This window comes from Mesoplodon densirostris, chromosome X (assembly GCF_025265405.1).
Source record: "Mesoplodon densirostris isolate mMesDen1 chromosome X, mMesDen1 primary haplotype, whole genome shotgun sequence".
NCBI classification, from domain to species: domain Eukaryota; kingdom Metazoa; phylum Chordata; class Mammalia; order Artiodactyla; family Ziphiidae; genus Mesoplodon; species Mesoplodon densirostris.
The window spans coordinates 43560870-43584544 of record NC_082681.1 but is presented as its reverse complement, the minus strand read 5'-3'; the positions used below and the strand labels follow the sequence as shown (position 1 = coordinate 43584544).

At 40.1% G+C, this 23675-nt stretch overlaps 1 protein-coding gene across 2 annotated transcripts in view; it reads right to left on the bottom strand.

Annotated features, from left to right (window-relative positions):
* MORC4 (MORC family CW-type zinc finger 4) overlaps positions 1-19572 on the bottom strand; it is a 50153-nt gene extending 30581 nt beyond the window's left edge. For both annotated transcript variants that reach the window (XM_060087155.1, XM_060087156.1), the window contains exons 1-8: positions 19178-19572; positions 18987-19059; positions 12815-12947; positions 6844-7061; positions 5941-6088; positions 3538-3670; positions 3075-3203; positions 180-299 (exon numbers count right to left, since the gene is read on the bottom strand). In XM_060087155.1, coding sequence (XP_059943138.1) covers positions 180-299; positions 3075-3203; positions 3538-3670; positions 5941-6088; positions 6844-7061; positions 12815-12947; positions 18987-19059; positions 19178-19279 — 1056 coding nt within the window. In that variant the 5' untranslated portion in view covers positions 19280-19572. The remainder of the gene's footprint in view (positions 1-179; positions 300-3074; positions 3204-3537; positions 3671-5940; positions 6089-6843; positions 7062-12814; positions 12948-18986; positions 19060-19177) is intronic.
* Positions 19573-23675: the final 4103 nt, after the last annotated feature.

Genomic DNA, 23675 nt, shown 5'->3' with positions numbered 1-23675 from the left:
AAGTAGAAAGAGCTTTTGAACACAAGACAGCTCACTGGTAACACAGAATTCCAGGATCAGATTTAACAACTATCTCAAGATGAGTAAAAAGCCATTCATTAGTCTATCCCTTTTGCAAAATTTAAATCCTCTTCCTACTCTTTTCAGCCTTCTATGACAGAGAAGCATTAACTACTCACCTTCACCTGGCATCCCACCTTCTCAAAAGACTTTATGAGGCGGTTGTTATGATACATCATTACTCCAAACTGGTTATTATTCTTGCAAGAGAACCCAAAAGTTATTTTCACCTGCTTATTCTGAGAAAAAAATCATTAAGGAGACAAACACCAGGAACTTTAGCACACAAAATTTTGCACTATATTACAGCAAAAAACATCAAACACCATTGTATGTAAACTGGTATAACCTTTCTAGAAGGCATTTAAAAAATCAGTAGCAAGAGCTTTAAAAATATTCTTAACCTTTGAACAAGTAATTCTCTTTCAAGAATTTATCCTACAGAAACAGTCAGAGAAGACCATAAAGGTTTATGAGTTACAGAAATTTATCAGTGATTTATAATGGCTAAAAAAAACATAAATAATTTAGATGTTTGACAATAAGGGAATGACTAAATAAATGTTGGTGTATCCACATGGTCTGTTATGCAGCTCTTAAAATTATGTCTTTGAAAAGTATTTGGGAACATTAGGAAATGTTCAGAAAAACAAGTATCATCTAAAAATATATACTATAAATGTATACATTGAAAAGACTATAAGAAAATATATCAAAATACCATCAGTGATCTAAAAATTCATAAATCACAGAATGTTTCTTAACCCTTGCTAATTGCTTAATTTGCTGCTAGGTAAGATACATGGTACAACACAAATTCACACAGTTACATGCAATAAGGTAAGTCCGGCTAATCATACAAAACACAATGAAAGCAAAACCATGAAGAACCAAACCACTTTTAAAGGTAAAGGGCAATAAATAGCCCTGTTGTAATATATTTCATGGGAAGAAGTTAACAAGCTTGGATAAATGAAATAAAGAGAACTAAGGATTATACATAAAACATGAATAATTTATGAGTTTTTAGCAGCTCCTATTTGATTTAAAAACCAAGGTAATAGAGTGAGAAAGATAAAGGAGATAGAGAAACTGAGATTTTCATTAAAACAAATACTAAGAAATCTTCATGTCCAAATGAGTTAAATGAAAACTTATTTTTGTTACTTTTTCAAAAACTGATCTCCATTACCCCCTCTAAGTAACAAGCTACTTGCATCAAATCCATGTGACAAGTGGGTCAGGTATGATATGAAGACATGATATGAGTGGGTACATTAACAGTAATGTTTGGTTCAGAACATATACTGTTCTGGACTCCAGAAGCTCAAATCAAATCTCAAATAAGACCCTATTCCAATGAAAAAACAAAACAGGGCAAAACTGCCCCAAACAAAAAACCAAAATTCTACACCATAAAATTAACATTTTAAAGATAAAGACAGTAAAATTCTTTCTGTTGTGTACTTTTAAATTCTAAATTATGGGGTGGAAGTACACTGGGGTAGGAGATTCCCCAAATTAGAATAAGGAGAAAGGACAAGAGGAGAGAAGGAGCCTTTGCTAACTGAACTGAGGAATAAATAAGTCAGCATCAGTAGTCTTTTCCCTCAGTGACTTTAGGGGAAATTTTATTAGAAGTTTCATTTTACTCATGCCTATACTGAATTCGTTTAGCCCAAATTCTAATAGGGAAAGGTAACCAGTTTAATGGGAAGGGAGGTTGAGAAGAGCTCAGGTACATACAGAATGCATGCATAGGAGGTACCCTGATAGAAACCCACAGAAGAAAGAAGCTGGAGGTAGAAATGTGGTATATCCTGAGACAGTAGTTGAAAGTCACTTCTTTAGACTGGCTCTGTTAAACCTATGGCACAAAGATCCTAGCTACATAGTGATATTATAACTAATTTACCTACAGATGCTAACAACGTTAGCTCTGGCTTTGTTAAGCTGGGTTTGTTTAGGGCTTTAAAAAAACCTTTCACAGTAGACAAGGGTTGTGTTCTTCAAAAGGAGAAAATCAATCTGCTTATGAGTAACAACCATATGGCTATTTAAAAAAGGGAACGGCATTTTCTAATTTTTGGTCAGGGGAATAAAGACAAAGTAAGCTAGATACTGACTTTGATAAAGCAAACAGAGTGTGAACATGTTTCTTGGGCAAAGAGCTGAGCTTATTACTAGAAAATAAATTACAAGAGCAATTCTTCATAACTGCTTATGAACTCTCACCCTTTCAAAGACTTTTTTAACCCCAAAATCCATCAACAAAGATGGACCTAATTTCCAAAGCTCATCTTAAGATTTCCTCAAGTGTCTGAAATCCATTCCCAGGGCAATGGGGTGGGGTGGAGGGTAGAAGTGAAAATGAGTAAGTACTTCTCTGAGTGGCTGCCAATATGAGAAGTACCAAGAAATCCATGTCAAATCTGTTGAAGATTTATCTCACCCTAGAAAATCAACTTTTGATGTCCAATCTCCTAACTTTTATCAACGTAAGTCTGGACTTGTTACAGCAAAAATCATAGTATGTCCAAAAGATGAACAAGTTGTAGTCAACATTTTGCTTATTTCAATCAATGTAATATATATATATATATATATATATATATATATATATATATATATATATATATATATATATATATATATAACAAAATTCCAGTACAAACCAAACGGTGTGGATCAGTCCTTATAGCAGAGATTCTAAAACCTGGCTATTCATTTAAATAAATAAATATTTCTTATTAAAAAAAGAGATTTCAGAATCTACTGAACCAGAATCTCTAAAGTCTCAGGATGCTGTATTATTTTAATAATTTCCAGTTGATTTCTGATAAAATTGGCACACAGATTGGCATTCAACAAATACCTCCTTAGACACCTAAAATAGGGTTTGTACTATAACACACATTTTTGAATTGGAAAAGGAAAGGTTTCTGTTTTTCTGTGCCCACTTGGAAATCTAATCCTGAAACAAAGAGGTCAGCTTCATGTAGTTGTAAGGATACTGTGAAGGTAGGTTTATATATATCATATCCTACATTGGCCAGGCTCTTGGCAATCATCTGGGTAGTCACCTTCTTTTGACGCAGAAAAATTTTCATTCGTGGCTTCATATATAGAATGCCACAAAATGCCTATGGAACAGTGAAGGGAAAATTATTACACAATATTGCCAATTCTACTGACATCCCTGTTGCTACCATCTACTGACTCTGCTAGCAACTGAGATCTAATCTGGGCAAATATTTGACTCAGTTTCTATACCTCGTTATTCTAAATCAACTACCACACTAAGTGCTACTGACTATATTAGCTACATTGTTTCAGTGGAGACAGTGAAAAGGAATCCTAGCATAGGGTCAAAAGGTTGTCATCTTTATATAACTAAAGTGAGATCTTGTTTTATAATATTTTCATGTTACAGGGTATCTTACCTCTCATTGTTGAAGAAAAACCACTCTTACTCACCCGTAAAGAATACTCTGTTTCTGGCAGCTCAGAGGTAGTGCCACCAGTCTCTTTTTCTTCTGTGCCAAAGTCTGATACCAGGATATCATACTGATCTGTATCAAAGTCCAACTCAGACTTTCCATCTTTATTTCTGGGTAAAAGAGACAAGTACCAATCTAACAAAAACTGGCTCCAAGGACAAAAATGCACTAGGAACCCAAGAGAAAAGAAACAACATGAGCCAAAACTCAGATACCTATTTCTTTCCCTGAGTACCAATTCAAAGGAACTACACATTACTTGCTTTGAAGATCACACAATATTTAAGGGCCTTTCCAGCCTAAACAAATCTACTAAGTTTCATAGAGATGTGATACAAAGCACAGAAGGAAAGAAAAAAAAAAAGGAAGGTGGGAATGTCTGTGATCTGATAAATCAAATGGATGCCAGCTATCCTCGAGGCAGGATCTGGAAACAGATCCCAACTTTCTGGGTATTGTTGGGTAGGTCATTCAACATCATTTCCCCCAAATGAATAGATAGATGAATCAAAACCTACTCTTTCTAACTTTAGCAGTAGTATAAGGACTACTAAGATTTCCCCAGATCTAATTCTATTTCTTAGAAGGAAAAAAAAAAAAGGTTGTGACAGAAACAGCATACACTTGTTAGTCTTCTAGAATTACCATTTAAATATAATAGTACTCATACTGTTTTCCTTAGGACCATTTCTTCTCAAAGTCCCTTTGGGTCACCTAAATATGGTCCATTCCAAGACCCTGGGCTACATCACTAACAACGGCCAGGGAAAAAAGGCAAGACCTATCTTTGTTACTGGAAAAAATGCAAAACAAATGATGGGTTACAGAGAAAAAATACGTATCCGAACAATGGTCCCCCAAATTTGTTCTGTGGGACAGCAGTCCCCCAAGATACTCTTAAATAAGAAATAAAGAGATAAATAAAGCCTGTATAATCAAATAAAATTGAGAAACAATTCCTCGCTCCCAGAGCCACCTCAAGCTCTAGGGACACCTCCCTCATACTGGAGGTTTCAGAAGCTCAGAGCTGCTGTGTTGAAAATGTAGCTCCTTCTTCAGGGCTGAACCAGAGCCACTATGATACGTATCCTGTATAAAGCTCATGTCACTATAATAGTATATCCTGTATTTTGCAGGATAATCCTGACTCTTGCTACCCCACCCCACTCTAACGCAAGTACTCTGAGGAGATTCCCTGTCCTCTCTGGTGCTCACCATTCACCATCCAAGGAAAGGAGGTCTGGAGAAACATTTTTTTTGAAATTGGGAAACACTGCATTCTACATTGCTCTCTTAAACGTTTTCAATGTATTTTGAAATAACATTAGCATATTAAAGCCTCCGAGAAGTCCTACAATAAAGCAACATGGTAATCTTTGTTTAAGCCAGCTTTTTCCAAAGTTATTGGACCACAGAATCCTTTATTTATATAACACCTAGTACCATATAACTGAGAAACAATATACAAAGAAAAAGTCTGCTTATTGTGTTTAAATCACTGGAAATGGCTCATGAAAATGATCCTTTATAATATAAATTATATTACTTGAGGTTTTCGCAGTAGGACACAGGAAGATGTAAATTACCTTACTTTTTTTCTTTTTAATGCAAAGTACTTTCTATATAAAGCAGCATGGTTTTTATCTAAGTTTTACCCAACTAAGAAATGAGGCAAAATACTTGACCTATGGAGAAAAAAGAAGAATGAATATATCTGATACTCTGTTCTATTAAACATAAGAGTAACACCTCTATTTTATATTAAAGGTTTTTAGGTTTCAGTGGACACTGTGCTCCATTTAACATGAAAAAGTTAAACAAATGACATATCCCAAAGTATTTCTAGGTTATTTTATTAGCTCTAAATACATGACCTGAAGCCAGCTTCATTATAGTTCAAATATATCTGCTTTGAAGATTTTTCCACTTCTAATCCAGCTACTCTGAAAACAGTAATACAGAGGTCCTTATTATTTAAAGATTGTATTGTGCTTTGTTACCCTAATTTCTCTTTCTCTTACTTCATTTTCACTGCAAATAGGTAAAATAACTATCATTGACCTATCTCAAAACAGTGTCCGTGAATATAAAATAGATATTTATAATGGATTCTGAAGATTTTAGAATAATGTTGAACTGTCTTGACAGTAATAGCTTCAGGATATGTATGTAGGTCTCCATCTTATCAAGCTCCACGTTTTACCAATAAGAAGCACTGTCTCAAACAGAGCTGTGCTTCTAAGAAGGTTAAGGATAGGTGTGCAATGATATACAAACATGTATCAAAATTTATCTACTCTGCTTCTAGAGCGATTTATTAAAATATGCTTCATCATAGTGCTTTTGCTTATTAGAATCTATCACTCTTGGAATACTATACCTGCGGATGTTCCAAATGAGAACACGAGTGCCTTTTTTGCCTGGGATGGCATCAAACTGGGACAGCAGGTCATTTTCACTGTTGAAAATTGAATAGTTCAAGATGGCTTCTAGGCTGGGCAAGGAATCCTCCGTTATAATCATTTTTTGTAAAACCAAGTATAGTCAAAGAAAAATTAATATCTTAAGAGGATGCTATCAGTCAGGAAGATCGGCCTTTTGGGTTGCCCGTTTAGACAAAATATAGACATATAGATATAAAGCATGGGCATTACTGCTACAGAAGAAAGGAAAGGGGGGAAACGCAGAAAGGTTGTAGAGACAAAAGCCAAAATCAGTTATGCCTGAAGAATATAGCTTCAAAGATATAATGTAAATTAAGACAGTCCTATACTTAAGAAATAGTTCAAAGGCTGAATTTTTCAACTCTTTGGAAGCAGTGAGTTCAAACTTTATTGCTATACTGCCTGCGTAAAGACACCTGGTGTCTAACAGAAATAATAGCTTGTCCAGGTATAGAAAAGTGAGCTATTCAGCTGTCAGATAAGCTGATAAATGGTATGTTTCTAGGAGAGTGACGCAAATGTAACTACCCTTAGGGGGAAAAAAAAAAGAGAAGGCCCTAGGGAACTTTACCACAGGAGTGGTGGGAGTGGGGAGATAGTATATAGATCAAATCGCCTAACAGTGAAAACCGCAATATAATTCTAAGATTCTGTCAATGATCCATTTATTTAAAAAATATTTAATAGGGTGAAATTCCAGTTAAATTTAAGACACCTGAATACCTCTTTAAATATGAAAACTTTTGATAGCTGGATTCGACCTGTAGAAAGAGGTTTCTATCAGAATAGTCAGATTAGACTAATTTTTAACTAACATTTTCCATTTCCAGAAAGGATATTGTTTTGCTGGTTGAATGGAACAATTGGTACAATAACTGCTTGGGCCTGGACACATTCCAGATAGGTCTGTGATAGGAGTCCAACAGTGAGAGTACCCCCATTCTTGGTGAAGACAAGAGCATCCTTTCCTAGTCGCATGGAGCCTGACTTGAAACCATTACCAAAGACCCCGATGGGACACTGGCTCTTCTTTATTACTTTGTCTGTAAAGCCAAAGCTGTAATTACACAAGAAAAAAGAAATCAGAAAGGTAAAAAGCATCCTAAGACAGGTAGGCAGAATGTCTGGCTTTCAAATGAAGACACTTATAAAAAGTCCTTCCGGGCTTCCCTGGTGGCGCAGTGGTTGAGAGTCCGCCTGCCGATGCAGGGGACATGGGTTCGTGCCCCGGTCTGGGAAGATCCCACATGCCGCGGAGCGGCTGGGCCCGTGAGCCATGGCCGCTGAGCCTGCGCAGCCGGAGCCTGTGCTCCGCAATGGGAGAGGCCACAACAGTGAGAAAGTCCTTCCTTTTTTCTTCCTTTTGGTATTTCTGGGCAAAATTATTAAGTTAAAAACATAGGAAATAACTACAGGGTAATGGGACTGATTTTCCTGTGTGGTCTGTGTGTACATAAACGCTTCTGCTACATTAGAGTCACACTTTATAAATGTAAAGGCGGCCTCTTTTCACTCACAGAGAGAGCTGGAGAAGGCCATGGGGCAGCTGCCTTTCTTGTCTAGATAAAATAGCTGTGATTGCTAATAGTAAAGTTAGGGGAAGATGAAAAGGGTGGTTATCTCAGAGTACACCCTAGAGAGGGTAACAGGAGTACCAGATAACTGGCACTAGCACTAGTCAGAGGTACTAGGCTAGGCATCCCTAACCTGGTCATATCACTCTCTAGAGATCTGTAAGTCAGAGGTTATATATCTTGACAATTTCAACTATTCACTCAAAGGATAACACTTCCAGTTCTTACCCTCTGCTCCATCTGCTGGGACAGTTCATTGGAATGTAGCCAAGGGATAAAAATAGGTAGTTCTGCCTGTGAATATCAGCAAACAGCTGCAGTATAAAGTCTCCCTTGTTTTATTAAGGGCCTTTCACCGAGCTACCTCAACAATCTCTGTAGCCCCTTATGATCAGCTTAATCTGGGAGCCAGATCCTTTCTCTTTCTTATATTTTCCGTTCAAACACATAACAAAATGACCGAACCAAAAAAAATTAAAGATATGAAATCTAGAAAATGATTATTATCTTCATGTATCTTCTCTCATTACAAATGCAACTAATTTTTTAAGGATTAGTTCTCTCTAGATGGACTAAGTTTACAATGTTGTACACTACCATTCATTCAATAAATATTTACTGAGTACCTACTATGTGCTGTGCATCATGCTAAGCACTGGAGACACAACTGTTAGTAAAAGAGACATGGTTCTTGCCCTCATGGTTTACAGTCTAAGGAAGGATTTCGTATATTACAGATTAGATGCTTCTCCAACATCAATAAAATAGATGTTCTACCTGCCATGGCTGAGCAGCTTGGCCTTGGCTCTTATTCTTTTAATTGGGTTGAGGTGCCTGATTTCTACTTCCTGGAGGCCGGGGTTTGTGTTCACTTCCTGAGGAAGGGGTACCACCTTTTAATTTTCTATTTCAAAGTGTTAAACGATAACATCATTGTGTCCCTCTAGAGTAGACACTTTATAGGAGCTTTGTGTATCCAACAGATAAATCCAACCACATAAAAAGGTAATTTCTAGGACACTAGGTCCTTTGAAGATACCAAAAGAGCATTGAGCTTCTGCAGTCTATGGGTCTTAGCATTCCAGGAAGTAAACTTAAAGAAGTTGGTAAGATTCAGGCATTCCTTTTCCTCCTGTGGAAGAATTACCTAAAAATGATAGGGTCGTTAGGAGGGTTAAATGATACACTGTATGTACAATATATTATAACTTATAAAGTAGTATTCAAATTTTAATTTTAAACTAACTCTAGAAGTCATTCTGAGAATTGTCATGTGCTATCCTCTACCTCTACTTGAGATCTAATATCATATCTAAAACTCAGGGCTCTTCATAAACAGTAATGTTACCTACCATGTGAAATGGATCTATAAGGTTATTTGGACTTAAACCTACTCTAATGCCACCAAAGCTTCAATTAGGTGCTCAAGGGGAAGTGGTGAAAATAGGGAGACTATATTACTCCCTTAATTTCCTCACCTTTCCTGCCTGTTCTGCCATCTAGCATGTCTTTCTTCCTTTGTAAGTATAAACTTTCATTGTGTTATGGTTTGGGGAGACTAAATGACTATATAAGGTTGAGAAGATAAGTAGTGGGGCAGGGCCAGAACCAGAAATGGAAAAGGATGAGAATAATGAGATGAGAGGAGCTGGAAGCTCAGTATGTTGGTGTTGTTATGTTACCCTTAACTCTTCCCGTGTGTTCTTTTATTCCACTTGCATTCCCATATTAGGTATTCTATTTAACTGAAAATCGCAGAATAGATGCCAGATACCAATCAAATAACTACCTAATATAAAACCCTTAACAATAAATAACAGAATTGTAGGAATGTATCTTATATAGTTTGGTTAGACAGGTGGTTTCTCTTCATTAAGTCCTATTCTATCCTCTCGTGTAATAGACAACGGTGTTTACACACCAAGGGGGCTCTTTGAGTGGAATCCAGGAAAATAGCAGCTTGCTCCCAAGTTCCTTAAAATGTCAAGATTCTAGAATCTAGAGGGGTAAATTTAAATTGGGACTCTGATCAATGAAAAAAAAACCTTAGCAAATTCATGGACATACAAGGGCAGGTACTGCTGTTCCCTAAATACACTGGTGATGTAGTATGTTGTATAAAATAATGAAAGAATGCTAAGCACACTGTTATTCTCTGGCTGTTGTTTTAGAAGAACAGATCTACTAGGAAATGCAGTTCTGATCAGAGGTAGCAAATACCTTCAATCCATGGATCTGTGGCTGCTTTTAATCCTTGACCTTTAAGAGAGGTTTTCCAACTTGCTGAAAAAGGCAGCTGAATATATAGACTAGTTGGTTCACACACTATCCCCATAAGCTAAAGAGAATTAATTGTGGACCTTAAAGGAATTTAATGATAGGCTTTTTCTTTTTAACTTGATTTTCATGGGATTCTGCATTTATGGGAGAAACTGTTGTTTCAGTTACATAACTATCTTATTAGCCTGAAAATATAAGAGTAGCATAAAAAGTTGGAAAATGTGAATAAGATTATAACAAATGTTACAGGTCAAATAGAATTTCTGTAGGCTTAATAATTGTGCATAGTTACCTCTTATTTTTTTCCAAATACAAAAATAATATGCCTCCAAACCACAAACAGAAAAATTAATATACTTAATAATAATTTTCAAAGTTTCCTCTAAAGTTCAACTATTTTAAAACAAATTGTGGTAAGTGGAATCCCTGGGGAAGTTAGAATTGGACTAAATAATCTTTTTTAAATAAATGGGACCTTCTAACAGATTCAAGTTTATTTTAAGATATGATCAGAAATAAAATCCAACACATATAAATATACATAATCCAGGACTCACTTAAAAAATTCTCTAAAATTGAACAGACTTGTGGCTGCCAAGGGGGAGAGGGGTAGGGAAGTATTGGGAGTTTGGGATTAGCAGATGCCAACTATTATATATAGAATGGATGGACAACAAGGTCCTACTGTATAGCACAGGGAACTATATCAATACCCTGTGATAAACCATCATGGAAAAGAATATGAAAAAGAATATATATATATATATATATATATATATATATATGTATAACTGAGTCACTTTGCTGTACAGCAGAAATTAACACATTATAAATCAACTATACTTCAACAAAAATTTAAAAAACTCTCTGAAATTAATTTTCAAATATGAGGAACAACTGCCAGCTTAAATTAATGGGAAACATATTTGGCATGATAATGCCAAAAAATCCTATGGCTACTGTAGTTCCTGCCTGATTTTTGGGAACAAAACATCCTTCATATCTGAACTCAAATGTCATTTGTTCATGATAGCCTTTTTTTTTTTAAACATCTTTATTGGAGTATAATTGCTTTACAGTGGTGTGTTAGTTTCTGCTTTATAATGAAGTGGATCAGCTATACATATATCTATATCCCCATATCTCCTCCCTCTTGTGTCTCCCTCCCACCCTCCCTATCCCACCCCGCTAGGTGGTCACAAAGCACCGAGCTGCATGGTAGCCTTTTTTGATTCCACAGACTAGATTAGATCCCTCCACTATATACCCTCATAGAAACTATACTCTTCCTTCATAGCACTTACCACTAGTGGAATAACCTATGTAGTTGTATTACTAGTCAATTATTTTATATCTTTCTCATTAAACTGCCAGCCCCTTGGCAATAAGGATCATGTCTGTCTGGTTCACCACTTTATCTCCAGTGACTCTCACAAAAGTGCTCAGTAAAAATTTGTTGAAAGAATCTGGAACAAAAGTTGCTGCAATTATTTCGAAACCATCCTCCTCCTTCCTCTTGCCTTGTAATTGTAAGCACCAAGTCTCACAGATGTAGTTCCACAGACAAAATAGAAGGTAGTAAGATTTGTCAGGCCCACTATTTGACACCCATGTCACCGGGATAAGGTGTGGGGGGAAGGAACCAATAAGAGAATAAGTGATTTTAGAAAAAAAACTAGTACATACAGAATTAGACACATAAATATTTTGGTCCCCAAATCCTCTTTTTCTTTATATAAAATATTAATTTTAGGAGATAAAAGTGAGGCTATAAGTTTAAAAATAGGGCCAACTCCATACCTTCATCAACATATTGACCGCATTCTTATCTCACTTCTAGAAGTTTTCCTCAGATATTCTTCAAATTATAAGGATCTGAGACATAAGGTCCACAGATTGCTGAGTGGTAAAACATAACCAAATTTATAATTGGTTATGTCCAAATTTCACTTCTTTTCTTTGATGGATCAAAGGGATTTCCCTACAAACAGGGTTATACAATTAGAATACCTTCAAAGAGAACTACAACCAAATGAATTTTTTCCATTTTTATAGTTCAGAGCCCATTCCCTCCTCCACAGAACCCCTCCACTGGTACTCATGCTTCACATGCTAGTTCAGGAAGCCTCATGGAGAGTAATCAACCTCATCTGCTAAAAAAAGGAAGAGAGAAGGAAGGAGTTGAGGAAACACTCATCTTTTACTGAGTGATATGTGACGATGATAAAGTACAAACTTACATTCTTAACTACAAACCTTTTAAAGTAATTAAATGAACTGACAGTGGCAAGAGAAATCTGTTATCACCAGCTTCAGCAGTTAGAAAAGAGAATTTCCTAACCCTGTAATTCTACTGCAAAACTTTCAAAGATTATGTGTATGATGTCCTCTATTTATCTTTCGTGGGCCTTGATTATACCCAGGCATGTTCATGGTTCAATCCATAAATTGTTCCAACGCCAATACTCCTGACCTAAGAGTGAATTTAAGTTAATATAAGTTTGCAAAGGTCTTAGACCAGTGAAGACCTCCAGGTTTTTACCCATGCTGTTCTTTTTGCCTGGACTCTCATCCCTTGCCCCCCTGCTTCTTTACCTCATTGAATTCTACTACTCACCCCTTAGATCTCAGCTTAAATATCACTTCATCTAAGAGGCTTTGCCTGACCTCCTGGATCAGATTGGGCTCCCCTGATGAGTCATCTCATTGTATCCTATACTTTTCTATCATTATACCTATCATTTTTTGTTATGATTATTGCTTGACTGTCTGAATTGCCAGCTAGACTCTAAGTTCTGTGAGGGCAAGAAGAGTGACTATTTCATAACCTGTGTCCTAGCACATAACAGCTGCTCAATAAATATTTGTTGAATGAATAAAGGGAAAGGAAAATTGTTAAGCCTTAAATAGAGTTCATGAACTCAAGACAAGAGAAAAAGAATGAAGACATCTTTACCTGAGCATTCGGTGTAGTTTATGAGGTGTCATCCCACATCCATCATCAGTAAAGGTCAAACAAGATTTATTCTTGACCTCCTCAACATCTATAAAGACCGTCCTGGCGGATACATCTGGATCTACAGCATTATCTGCAAAAGGTAGAAATCTGTGATATTAGATCTCTTTTTCTAATATTCTATTAAAATCTCTAGTTCAGTGCCCCTAAGGCATAGAAACTGTCCTTTATTCCCTTCATGTGAATGTCCCAGAAGGGAGCAGGGAGCATTAATGGTATAGGGAAAGATAGGTATGATGGCAGATGGGTTTATGAAGCTGATTTCTAGATTTCATATGATGACTGATGTGCAATCTGCTTTCTCTCTTCAAACTTCAGAGACTGTGGGAAAAATAACTCCTCCATATACTTCAAGCATTTTGCTCCATTTTCATCTTATCACTTCTTGTCTTTTTAGCCACTTTACTGCTCACAAAGGTATACAGTAAAGGGTGATTATGGAGAAGAGTTGAATCTGCAACTTTGGTACAAATAGGTACATACCACACGCGTTAGAGTTTATTGTGAAGATTTTATTTTTTACTTCTTTTTTACATCACCTCCTCCACTGAAGAACACAGATATTATCATCATCCTTGTTTATAGCCTAAGAGGCACTGAAAGAGTTACAGGTTCAAAACCAAAACACTAACTGTCTGCCTAAATCCCAATGATCGTAGTAAGCATGCTTAGAGGAGTGATTCTGCTTAGGCACTCTGTAATAGTCTTGAAGGTGAGGCTGTTTAACCCTCATTAAATGGAGAACATAGAATTAAAGTAGGAAATATAAATACAGAAAGTTTCACGATTCTTTCTGAGTTAGGTCTTCACAATGGGTTAATTATTTAAGACTCCAAAGACATCCAATATAGCCATATTCTAACATATGTGCCATGTCTACAACCCCAGGGGGTGCCATTGTCTAATAGCCACATCTTTTTGCCACAGGTGCCAGTTTACGTAATTGTCAGTCACTAACACATGTGGTACAAAAGTCTCATTAGGGCTCACTGGCCCAAGTGGGAGGGCAGTTTGTGCAATCTGTTGGATAGGTTCCTTAAGCACTCCTGTCTTTACTAGCTGTTTAATCAAGACAAAGACCTTCCCTTCCACCTGTTTCCCTTTCCCTGGGATCCTACACTGATTTACTGATACTGATACTGATGTGGCTGGGCTGAGAGATCCAGGTAGGGTTCTGGTTGTATACTCGTCCCACTACCAATGTTCAGATCATGGCATTTCTCTACTGGGAACCTCCCTTACAAGCAAGAGAAGTATCACACATATTCAAAATATCAGTTTTTATAACACGATTAACAGTATCAGTTACAACCACTTAAATGTGTGGAATGTCCATCAAATAAAACAAGACAGATTAATTTCAAGGGCCACAATGGTGTTGCCAGAGTCACTGATAAAGCTGTCACTGATTGTAACCCAAAAAGTCTTAACAGCAGAAAGGCATCACCGATAGCCCCAGAAGGGGGTTAAAAGGTCTGATATAGTCAATCTTTAAGGACTAGGTGGTGCCAAGCCTTGTGGCACGTGGTAAATCGAGTGGGTCAACTTTTGGCAGGAATTTTAAGTCTGACATGCGATAGTGGCTTTATCAGAAATACAGTGCTTTACTTTGTAATAAGAGGCAGCAGGTTTTTTTCTTTAACTGACAGAAGGATTCAGCATTGTGAAGCTGCCTACATTGTTCCAAGAAACTACTTGGCAAGCAGGCCCTGAATTGTTTTAGAACCTATCAATCACTCCTACTGGAAGAAAGCCAAGGCCATTGAGACTGATACCTTTAACTTGTCAACCAACAGGACATCATTTCTACTTTGAAAACTTGGGACATAGAGGAATTTTTTTCTAACACTTTATGAACATTCACAATTCAAACATATAATACATATCAATTCCAATCCTGCATTTATAAAACTACATTCAATGAACCAGCCTGCAGGCCTCTCACCAAAAAATCACTTTTATTTTTTCCCTTTTTACTGTAAATTTCACCAGGTACTTTTTTACAGAAACATACCAAAGAGTTTTAATACAGGCATTTCAGGAGTTACAAGGTAATGGCCAGGAGAAACTAGACCTTTTATCTCCTTGGCTGGAAATGGGTGGAGTACGGGGGTGGCATGCCAGAGGCCAGGGTCAGCTGAAGCAGCAGGGAAGGAGAGATCAGCAGACAGGCCAGCAACACAGTAAGCACAGCTTTGCACTTACTTTCAGTTTTAAGTGGCCTTTCACTTGGCCTCAACAAATGAAATTATAATAATAACAGATTGGCCTCAATAAATGAACTTATAATAATAAGGCACCAATCTGGTGGCTGGCTTTAATCTTACCTCTTGCTGCTTAACCTTCCAAAAATTTATCAACACGTAGCCCATGCTATCAAATCCTAGGGAATCGGTCTTCTCCCATGGCCCAGCCCATCTAGCCCGTGAACAGGTAGGGCAGTGAGAGAACCCCTATTCCTCTCACTTGGCCCACCACTTAGGTGAGAGGGTAACAGGGAAGACCCAAATCTGACTACATGTTGGATCTGTTTCTTTTACTTTAACCTTTGCTTTCCTCTGCTTTTGTTCACTAAAAGGATACTGTCTATACACAATGGCCTGCCTGGGGAATCCTGCCTCTCTGCCTGAATGTTAAACCAAAGTGCCTTTGTTCAGGGAAGCATCCTGACCCAGTCCACCTGTGGATGGCTGCAAGAAAGAAGAAATGAACACATCCCTTGCCTGAGACTGGCCATTCCAGAGGATATTTGCAAAACCTATGGTCTTTTTACTTTACCTCCTCATCTCCTCCCCCTTCTGTTCTATAAAAGATATTGGCATCCAAACCCCAATAAGATGGTTCTTTTGACACCCTAGTCCACCATCTTCTCCATCTGCCGGCTTTCCGAATAAAGTCATATTCCTTGTCTCAACACCTCGTCTCCTGATTCACTGGCCTGTTGTGCGGCGAGCAGTCTGAGCTTGGACTTGGTAACAAGAGCTACACTACCAGATCCTGGGATGTCTTTATTCCCTAAGCTGGCCCACACAACCTCATGTGCTACCAGATCCCAGTAGTCTTATCTCTCGTAACCTGGCCCATGCTACCCTCAGTGGGAGGACTCTACCTCTAACTTCCCTCACCCACCACTTAGGCAAGAACATGAGAAACCAGACCCCAGGGACTCTATCTTATCCCCTAACCATCTGACCCCTGATCTTCTAAAAGAGCATTGTAACTGAAGCTTCATAGCTCATCATAACCCGGGAAGCAATGAGAAAGTGTCCCATGACAGAATCCTTGGAGAGACAGGATGGCGAGTGGGAGATGGCTTTGACGCAGCGCTTCCTCCCATGTCCTCCTGTTGCAGGGGAATGGCCTTTGAGGATCCTGTAAGGTTGTCAGGGCCAAGCTGCAGCCCTACCGACATCCTGCAAGTATCAAAAACTGTTCTTGTCTATAATTAAGGTCATCAACTTCTGATACAAGGCTATTCTTCTTCCTCTGTTTTCTCTGTCTCTCTCTGTCTCTGTCTCTGTCTCTGTCTCTCTCTCTCTCTCTCTCTCACACACACACACACACACACAGTGTCAGCATTCAAATGACCACAAGTTTGAAATTTCAGTCATTTTTTGTCCTCCCTCTCTCTTACCCTATACATCCTTAGGCTCTCTTACACCTTGCTATTGAATATTACTATTGCCATCGACACTTTCTTAGTTTACAGAGTTTATTCCCTCTCATCTGGATTATTTTGATAACCTCCTACCTCGTCTTTCAAAGCCACGTCTCTCTTTTCTCCAATTCATCTTATACAACGCTGCAAGATTAACTTTCCTGAAGCACAGCTTTGATCATGACATTCCCTTGCTCAGAAAACTTCAGATTAAAAGCTCAAATACCCAAGCCTCCCAGTCACATTTCGGTCCCAGCCCACCTTCCTAACTTTATTCCCCGCTTGGTACTTGGAGTAAAAATGTCTGTGTTTGAGTCCTGGATCTGCCACTTACTAAACACATAATCTTGGAAAAGTCAATTAAATTCTCTGAGCCTCTGTATTTTTATCTGCAGGCTGATAATAATAATGATGATGATGATGCCGTCTACCCCAAAAGGTATAGTTAAAAATGTATTTATGAAAGCTCTATGTAAACTCTCTAAGGACCTATAGCTTTGACTATTCATGAACTCCATGCTCCAATTAAACTCAACTACTCAGTATTCTTCATGCCTTTGTTCATGCAGTTGTTCCTTTTGCCTGGAATGCCCTCCCCTCCCCACACCCATATCCACATGTCCCAATCCTTCAAATCTCAGCTCAAATGTCACCTCTTCTCCAAAACCTTTCCTAAACCTCCTCTTCCTGGTAAGCTGGAAGTCATCCCTCCTTCCTCTGAACTCCCACAGCACCCAATGTGTCTATCTTTGCTGATATATCACTTTCTATCTTGCAGTTATACAAATAATAAACCTTCTGTACATGTTTTGTCTCCCCTACTAGAAGATGAACCTATGTTGTATTCATTTTTGTACCCACCACAGTGGCCTTGCCCACAGTGAGTGCTCAATAAATATTTATCGAATGAATGGTTCACCAGAAAATTAATGCATAAGTGGAGGAGAAAACCATGAAGGAAAACCTAAAATGAAAGCTTTGGATTACCTGCTAACACTTTGCTCTCCCTTTTCCCTATATGACCACAAATAGCTGTGATTTGGTTTTAAAATCTGTGTGTTTGTATGTATGTGTGCAGGGATGTGTGCGTATGTATTGATATATAATACACATGTATACTTGCACTTATACGGGTCAGCTTAGGCTAGAATTAGGTTAAGTTAATACTTAAGGCAAAAATCATACATATTCAAAATTACAAATGGAACTTTTTAAATCACCCATAAAGTTCAGTACACAGTACAGCATAAGTGCATGTGGTTTTGCACAGTGCCACTGTGAGGGAACAACACATTTCTGTCTCTCATTTCCCACTAAGCAAATTGTTACTTTTTCCTCTCTTTTTTTCTTTTTTGTAAGTTACATGCACTTAGATCTCATTCCACTATGAGTTTCCCTCAAGGCATGGTGCAAAACCTTAAAAATATAGTCCCTGTTCTCTAGGATTCAAAACGTGCCAATGTCACTTTCCCCCCTTCACCTTCTAATGAACATACATATTGTGAGCATTCTGTGTTATGGTCAAACTAATCATCAAAGCTCCCCATCACCCTTCCAAATAACTCTCCTGACCATCTCCTCCTGCTGCCCACTGACTTCTCGCCCAAGGCAATCCACACTGCATGGCCACAGCGATTGCTTAAGTTGTAACTGGGGCTCATCTGGGGAGCTTTGAAACCATTTTCAAGATTTTGTTCTGTGCTACCTTGCCCCATAAACATCTCTCCCTAATTCCAGCTTTTGTAACATTTGCAATGTGCTGCATTTTGTCCAGGAATGTTTTTCTTCTTTGCTTTCCACACAGTATTTAGCACACTGCTGCAAAAGCTGGTGTACTTGGCTTCAAGGGATCAACTGAAAACGCTTTAAAAGCAAACATCGGTGGAGCGAGAGGTTAAGTGCTCAGTATTCATTCCAGCGGTGTGAGGGCGCTCGTGGACCGCGGACCCAGCCCTCCGCAGTCGCAGGGAGCCAAATGCACTCGTGTCATCTCTTAAGAGATGTCCCATCATTCCCAGACTCTCTGGTCCCAAAAGTTAAATAACTCCGTCTTCCAGACCTTTCTTCATGCCCCTTTGCTAGCTTGGCGTCCTCCGTCTGTCGCCGGCCCCCGTGGAGCCCAGCTGCCTCAGGGCCCGATATTTTTATGCATCTCCTTTTGATTATTAACTAAGTTATCCTAAAGTGCCCGGAACATCACGAGCCAGAGAGAAAAACCACACGGGAGTCCTAACTCTTAGGACACACCTTGTTTCTTCAGCTTAATCCGCGGAACCTCGTCCCTGGCGACAGAGCCGACCCCCTCCTCCGCCTGCGGAGCCGGGGCCGGTCCCGACGCCCCCACCCCAGCCCCGGCCCGCCCCGCGCGGCTCCGCACATTCCTCTCGCGTCCGCGGCACCACGTTGGCACCGCTGCCTCGGGCGGTCGCGGCCAGGCCCGCCCTCACCACTCACCTAGCAGCTCCGCGATGGCACTGAAGGGTCGCGTGTGGCTGCTGGAGTTGCTCTGCAGGTAGCGGGGGCTCATCTGGGGGCGAGAGAAGGTCCCGTCCCGCGTGAGGCCTCGGCCCGCCGGGCCCTCCCCGCGCGCCCCCCGCAGCCCCGGGACCCGCGCGCGCGTCCGCCCCCTCGGGCCCCCGACCTACCGTGCTCAGGCGGATCCCAAAGGCCTGCGGGCCGCCGCCCGGCCGGGCCAGCGCGCTGCCCGGCGCGCCAGGGCCCGCGGGGGCCCCTCGGTACAGAAGCATTTTTTTGGCCGCCACGATACTCGTTTGCCGCCGCCGGACTCCTTGCCCGGCCGTCCCGGACTGGCCCTCGCTAGCTCCCGCTCGCAGCTGGCGGCGGCCGTCCGGGACTGGCCCTCGCTTGCTCCCACCCGCAGCTGGCGGAGGCGGGGCGCGCTCCAGCCACCTGTCCGGGACGGGAGGGGTGAGGCCGGCAGCGCCGCGCGGTGGCCCCGCCCTGTCAGCACCTCTCCCGACCCGCCGACTGCTGGGCCGGCCGCGGGGCCGTACAGAAATATGGCGACCTCCTGACAGCCGCTCCTTGATCCCCGCCCCTAATTAATTCTTGGCGTTTGCCATAGGCCAGGCCGCCGAGCGGGAAAGCGCGGGGGGAGGGGGCGGACGCGTGGGGAGGGGCGGGAATGAGGCGAGGGGAGGGAGAGGGTGCAGGGATTTCTGGAACAGAGTCCCAGTTAGGCGGTATGACTAACGGGCAGGATAAGACAAGTCTTACAAGTTCTAAAGACTATAGTTTTGCTATCTGGGGAGATAGCAGGCTCGCGTGATGGGAAAGCATTCGGACTATTTTGCCTCAAATGCCTCCAGAAACAGCCAGAACTTTCCAGAAGGCAATTGGCAAATCAACTTCAAAGCTTTGCAAGCGCGCAGGGAGGCTGTTTATAAAAGGAGAAATTGGAATGCACTTAAATACCCCAAAGTAGGGAATGGGTTAGGTTATGCAGTATCCATAAAATGGAATACTATGCAGTTCTTAAAGGCCGTATTTGTAGATGAAAATTTATTCATGTGGAAAATATTCATGAGGGAGTTAAGGAAACAGGAGGTCACCACATATTGTGTAACGTGATACCTTCTTTTATTGGAAAAACAAGTACATTTATACATACATATGCATACACACACACACACACACACACACACACACACACACACACCCTACAATGAGAAACACCTGAAATGATATATTTCAAGATGATATCTCCAGGTCTGGAATTATGAATTTTTTCCCTTTTTTTTCTTGTTTGTATTTTCTAGTTTTTGTACTATTAAACATACACTTTGATTACAGAGAAGAGATTTTTATTTTTTTAAAAAAAATAATGTTCCCTGGTACAGGTGAACCATTATTTGACCATTCCTCTGTGATAGTTCATGTTGTTTTCCATTTATTTATTTTTGGCCAAAGAAAAAAGTGCTGCCTCAGACATCCTCATGTACAGATCATGAATTTCTGGTGCAATTATTTCTACAGAATATTGTTGTGTCTAATAGCATGTGTGTGATTTACTCTTAACGAATACTGTAAGATGGAGGCAACTTGCCCTCCCAGAAGCAGTTAGCGATTTTGCCACTTTCATAGCACTACATGGCCTTTTTTTTTTTTTTGCGGTACGCGGGCCTCTCACTGCTGTGGCCTCTCCCCTTGCGGGGCACAGGCTCCGGACGCGCAGGCTCAGCGGCCATGGCTCACGGGCCTAGCTGCTCCACGGCATGTGGGATCTTCCCGGACCGGGGCACGAACCCGTGTCCCCTGCATGGGCAGGCGGACTCTCAACCACTGCGCCACCAGGGGAGCCCGAAATAGTATTTTTTATTCAAAAGATTGACAGAAAGTTGAAAGATCAAAGCCATGTAGTGGCACTTCCCTAGTGGCACAGTGGTTGAGAGTCCGCCTGCCCATGCAGGGGACACGGGTTCGTGCCCCGGTCCGGGAAGATCCCACATGCCGTGGAGCAGCTAGGCCCGTGAGCCATGGCCGCTGAGCCTGCGCGTCCGGAGCCTGTGCCCCGCAAGGGGAGAGGCCACAGCAGTGAGAGGCCCGCGTACCGCAAAAAAAAAAAAAAAAAAAAAAAAAAAAAAAAAATTTATCTCCTTATTGTTCTAATTTGCTTTTCTCTTTCAGTGTAGTTGAATATCTTCTCAAATGTTTATTGTATATTTATATCCTTTGAGCATTATTTCCCCCATTGGGTCCTTTGAATTTGTCTTTTTTTTTGGCATCTTAAAAATTTTTTAAATACCCAAAAGTACAAAGAATGATAAAATGAATTCCCAGGTACTTATTACTCAAATTCAAAAACTGAATCACTTTGCTGTACACCTGAAACTAACACAACATTGTAAATCAACTATATTTCAATTAAAAAAATTAAAAAAAAAACTATCAGGGCTTTTCTGTATCTGCTTTATATATTCTTGTATTTTTTTATTTCTGTATTTTAGAGCAAATTTCAAACAGCATGTCATTTTATCCTATATACTTCATTGTCCTCTAAAGATATGGACATTTCTAAGATATACAGCCACAATGCCACTTTTGCACTAAACAAAATTCATAACAGTTCTTTGATGTTCTCTAATACCCAGCCATAGTCTGATTTCCTCAATTATCTAAAAAAATGTCTTTTTACATTTGGTTTGTTTAAATCTAGATCCAAACAAGAGACACACATTGTACTTGGTTATGTGTCTTAAATCTACTTTAATCTAAAACAGTCTCCCCTCTTTTTTTTCCTTCATTCTATTGAGTTGTTGAAGAAACCAAGTCCCTTGTACTGTTGAATGTCCTACATAATCATTTGTCTGTTTACTTATTTTTGTTGTTACTTAGGTTGCTCCTCTCATTAGAGGAATAAAGTTGACATAACTATAAACCAGAAGTTGGCTCTAAAGCCTTCAGTAGATTCCAGTACAAAGTTTTTTAAAACAGGAATGCTCAGAGATGGTGCTGTGTACTTCCTATTGCAACACATCAGAAAGTACAGACTGTCTAACAGTCAGTGGTGTTCAGATTGATCAGTGGGTTCAAGCAGAGGCAGCTTGAACGTTCCATTGTAAAGTTTCCCATTGATCTTTTACTTTGTAGTTTCATCAATTGATGCTCATTGCCTGAAAAAAAAATATTTTATTAGGGCTGCAAAACAATGATAAACTAATCTCATCATTTCGTGTAATTTATTAACTGAATCCCTTTGTACAGAATTTCTCCTCATCAACCATGGCTATTTGGTTACTCTGAAATACAATTCACATAGGAAGGGCAGGATAAATGCTTAATTCTTTACTTTTAATTGACAATTCTTAAAGAGTTGGTGCCTGTGTTGGATGCCATGATGTGCCAGCCCATCTCCCATTTCAATAAAGGGCTTTTTGCCTGAGGTGCAGAGAGCACTGTTGGAAAGCTGCCTCTGTTAGCCCCTTCAGGGATTGCCACAGGTACAGAGAGTTGCCTCACTCAAGGTCACAAAGTTTTCTGGGGCAGCACACAGTGACTGACCAAAGAAAGGCTATAGAGGCTTGACCATCTCAGCTCAACTTGGGATAATTTGGAAGGGTCATTGTAACTCCAGATCTCTCTGTGGGGTTGGCAGAGGCTGCTGTTAGGCTTACAGTGCATCTCAACTTTCCCCTCTGCCCAGGACTGCTCCTTCCACAGGTGTTATTCCAAAAGACATCACTTAATAGGCATCTTGCATGCTACATTCTGTCATAGAGTTGGCTTCCTGGGGAACTCAAATTACGACACACGAAACTGAGTGTTATCCAGGAAAGTCAACACGTAGATGGGATTTGGGAGCTAGATCACTCACTGCCCAGTTGACAAGGAGGACCACATCACAGAGGGGTAGGTGGATCACAGATAGCCCCCTGCCACAATGTGGCAGTCCTATTATTGTTAAGACTTTCACCAGGTGGTGAATTGGGATGGTATACTGGTAGAAGGGGAGCATATGATCTGGTGTGATATATCAAGTATTTGAGAAACAGGGTGAAAGAGTAGCTATAAGACCAATAGAATTTGGTGGTTATTGAGCGCCAAAGAAGATTAAATTCTCAACGGAGACAGGTTTGCTGTGTCAAAGTCAGGATGCTTCCTGGGAAAGAATAGGACCCTGACATACAGTTTGGGGATATCTAGATGGATGCCACCAAAATCTTGAATCCCCAGATTTCGCTGAACCCTCTGAGCCTGTAGAATTGGCCTGACTTCCCTACTAATAGTCTCCCTGCCCCTTACTTGGAGATGATGCAGAGCTTCTCCACCACAAGACAAAATGTACCTTCACTTCCCCTCTTGGCCACTAGGCCTATAACAAGGTTTAAGGCACAGCATGAACATGCTAGGCTTGAGAAGGGAGGAAAGTAACTATGCCCCCAGGAGCTGCATGGCCTAGCCTGCATAGATCGGCAGGACCTAGAAAAGTACGCATAAAATTGGATTCTGAGATCGCTTCATCAAGGGAGCTAGACTATAAAGTTGGAAGAGGAGAGTTTATCAATGTAGGAACACTCCATGGAAAATAGGATTTAATACCCTGGCAAGGACCACAAGAGTTGGTGCAAACGCACTACTAGGACAGCTCCTAGAGGTATAGAAAACATGATGATCCACGCTAAG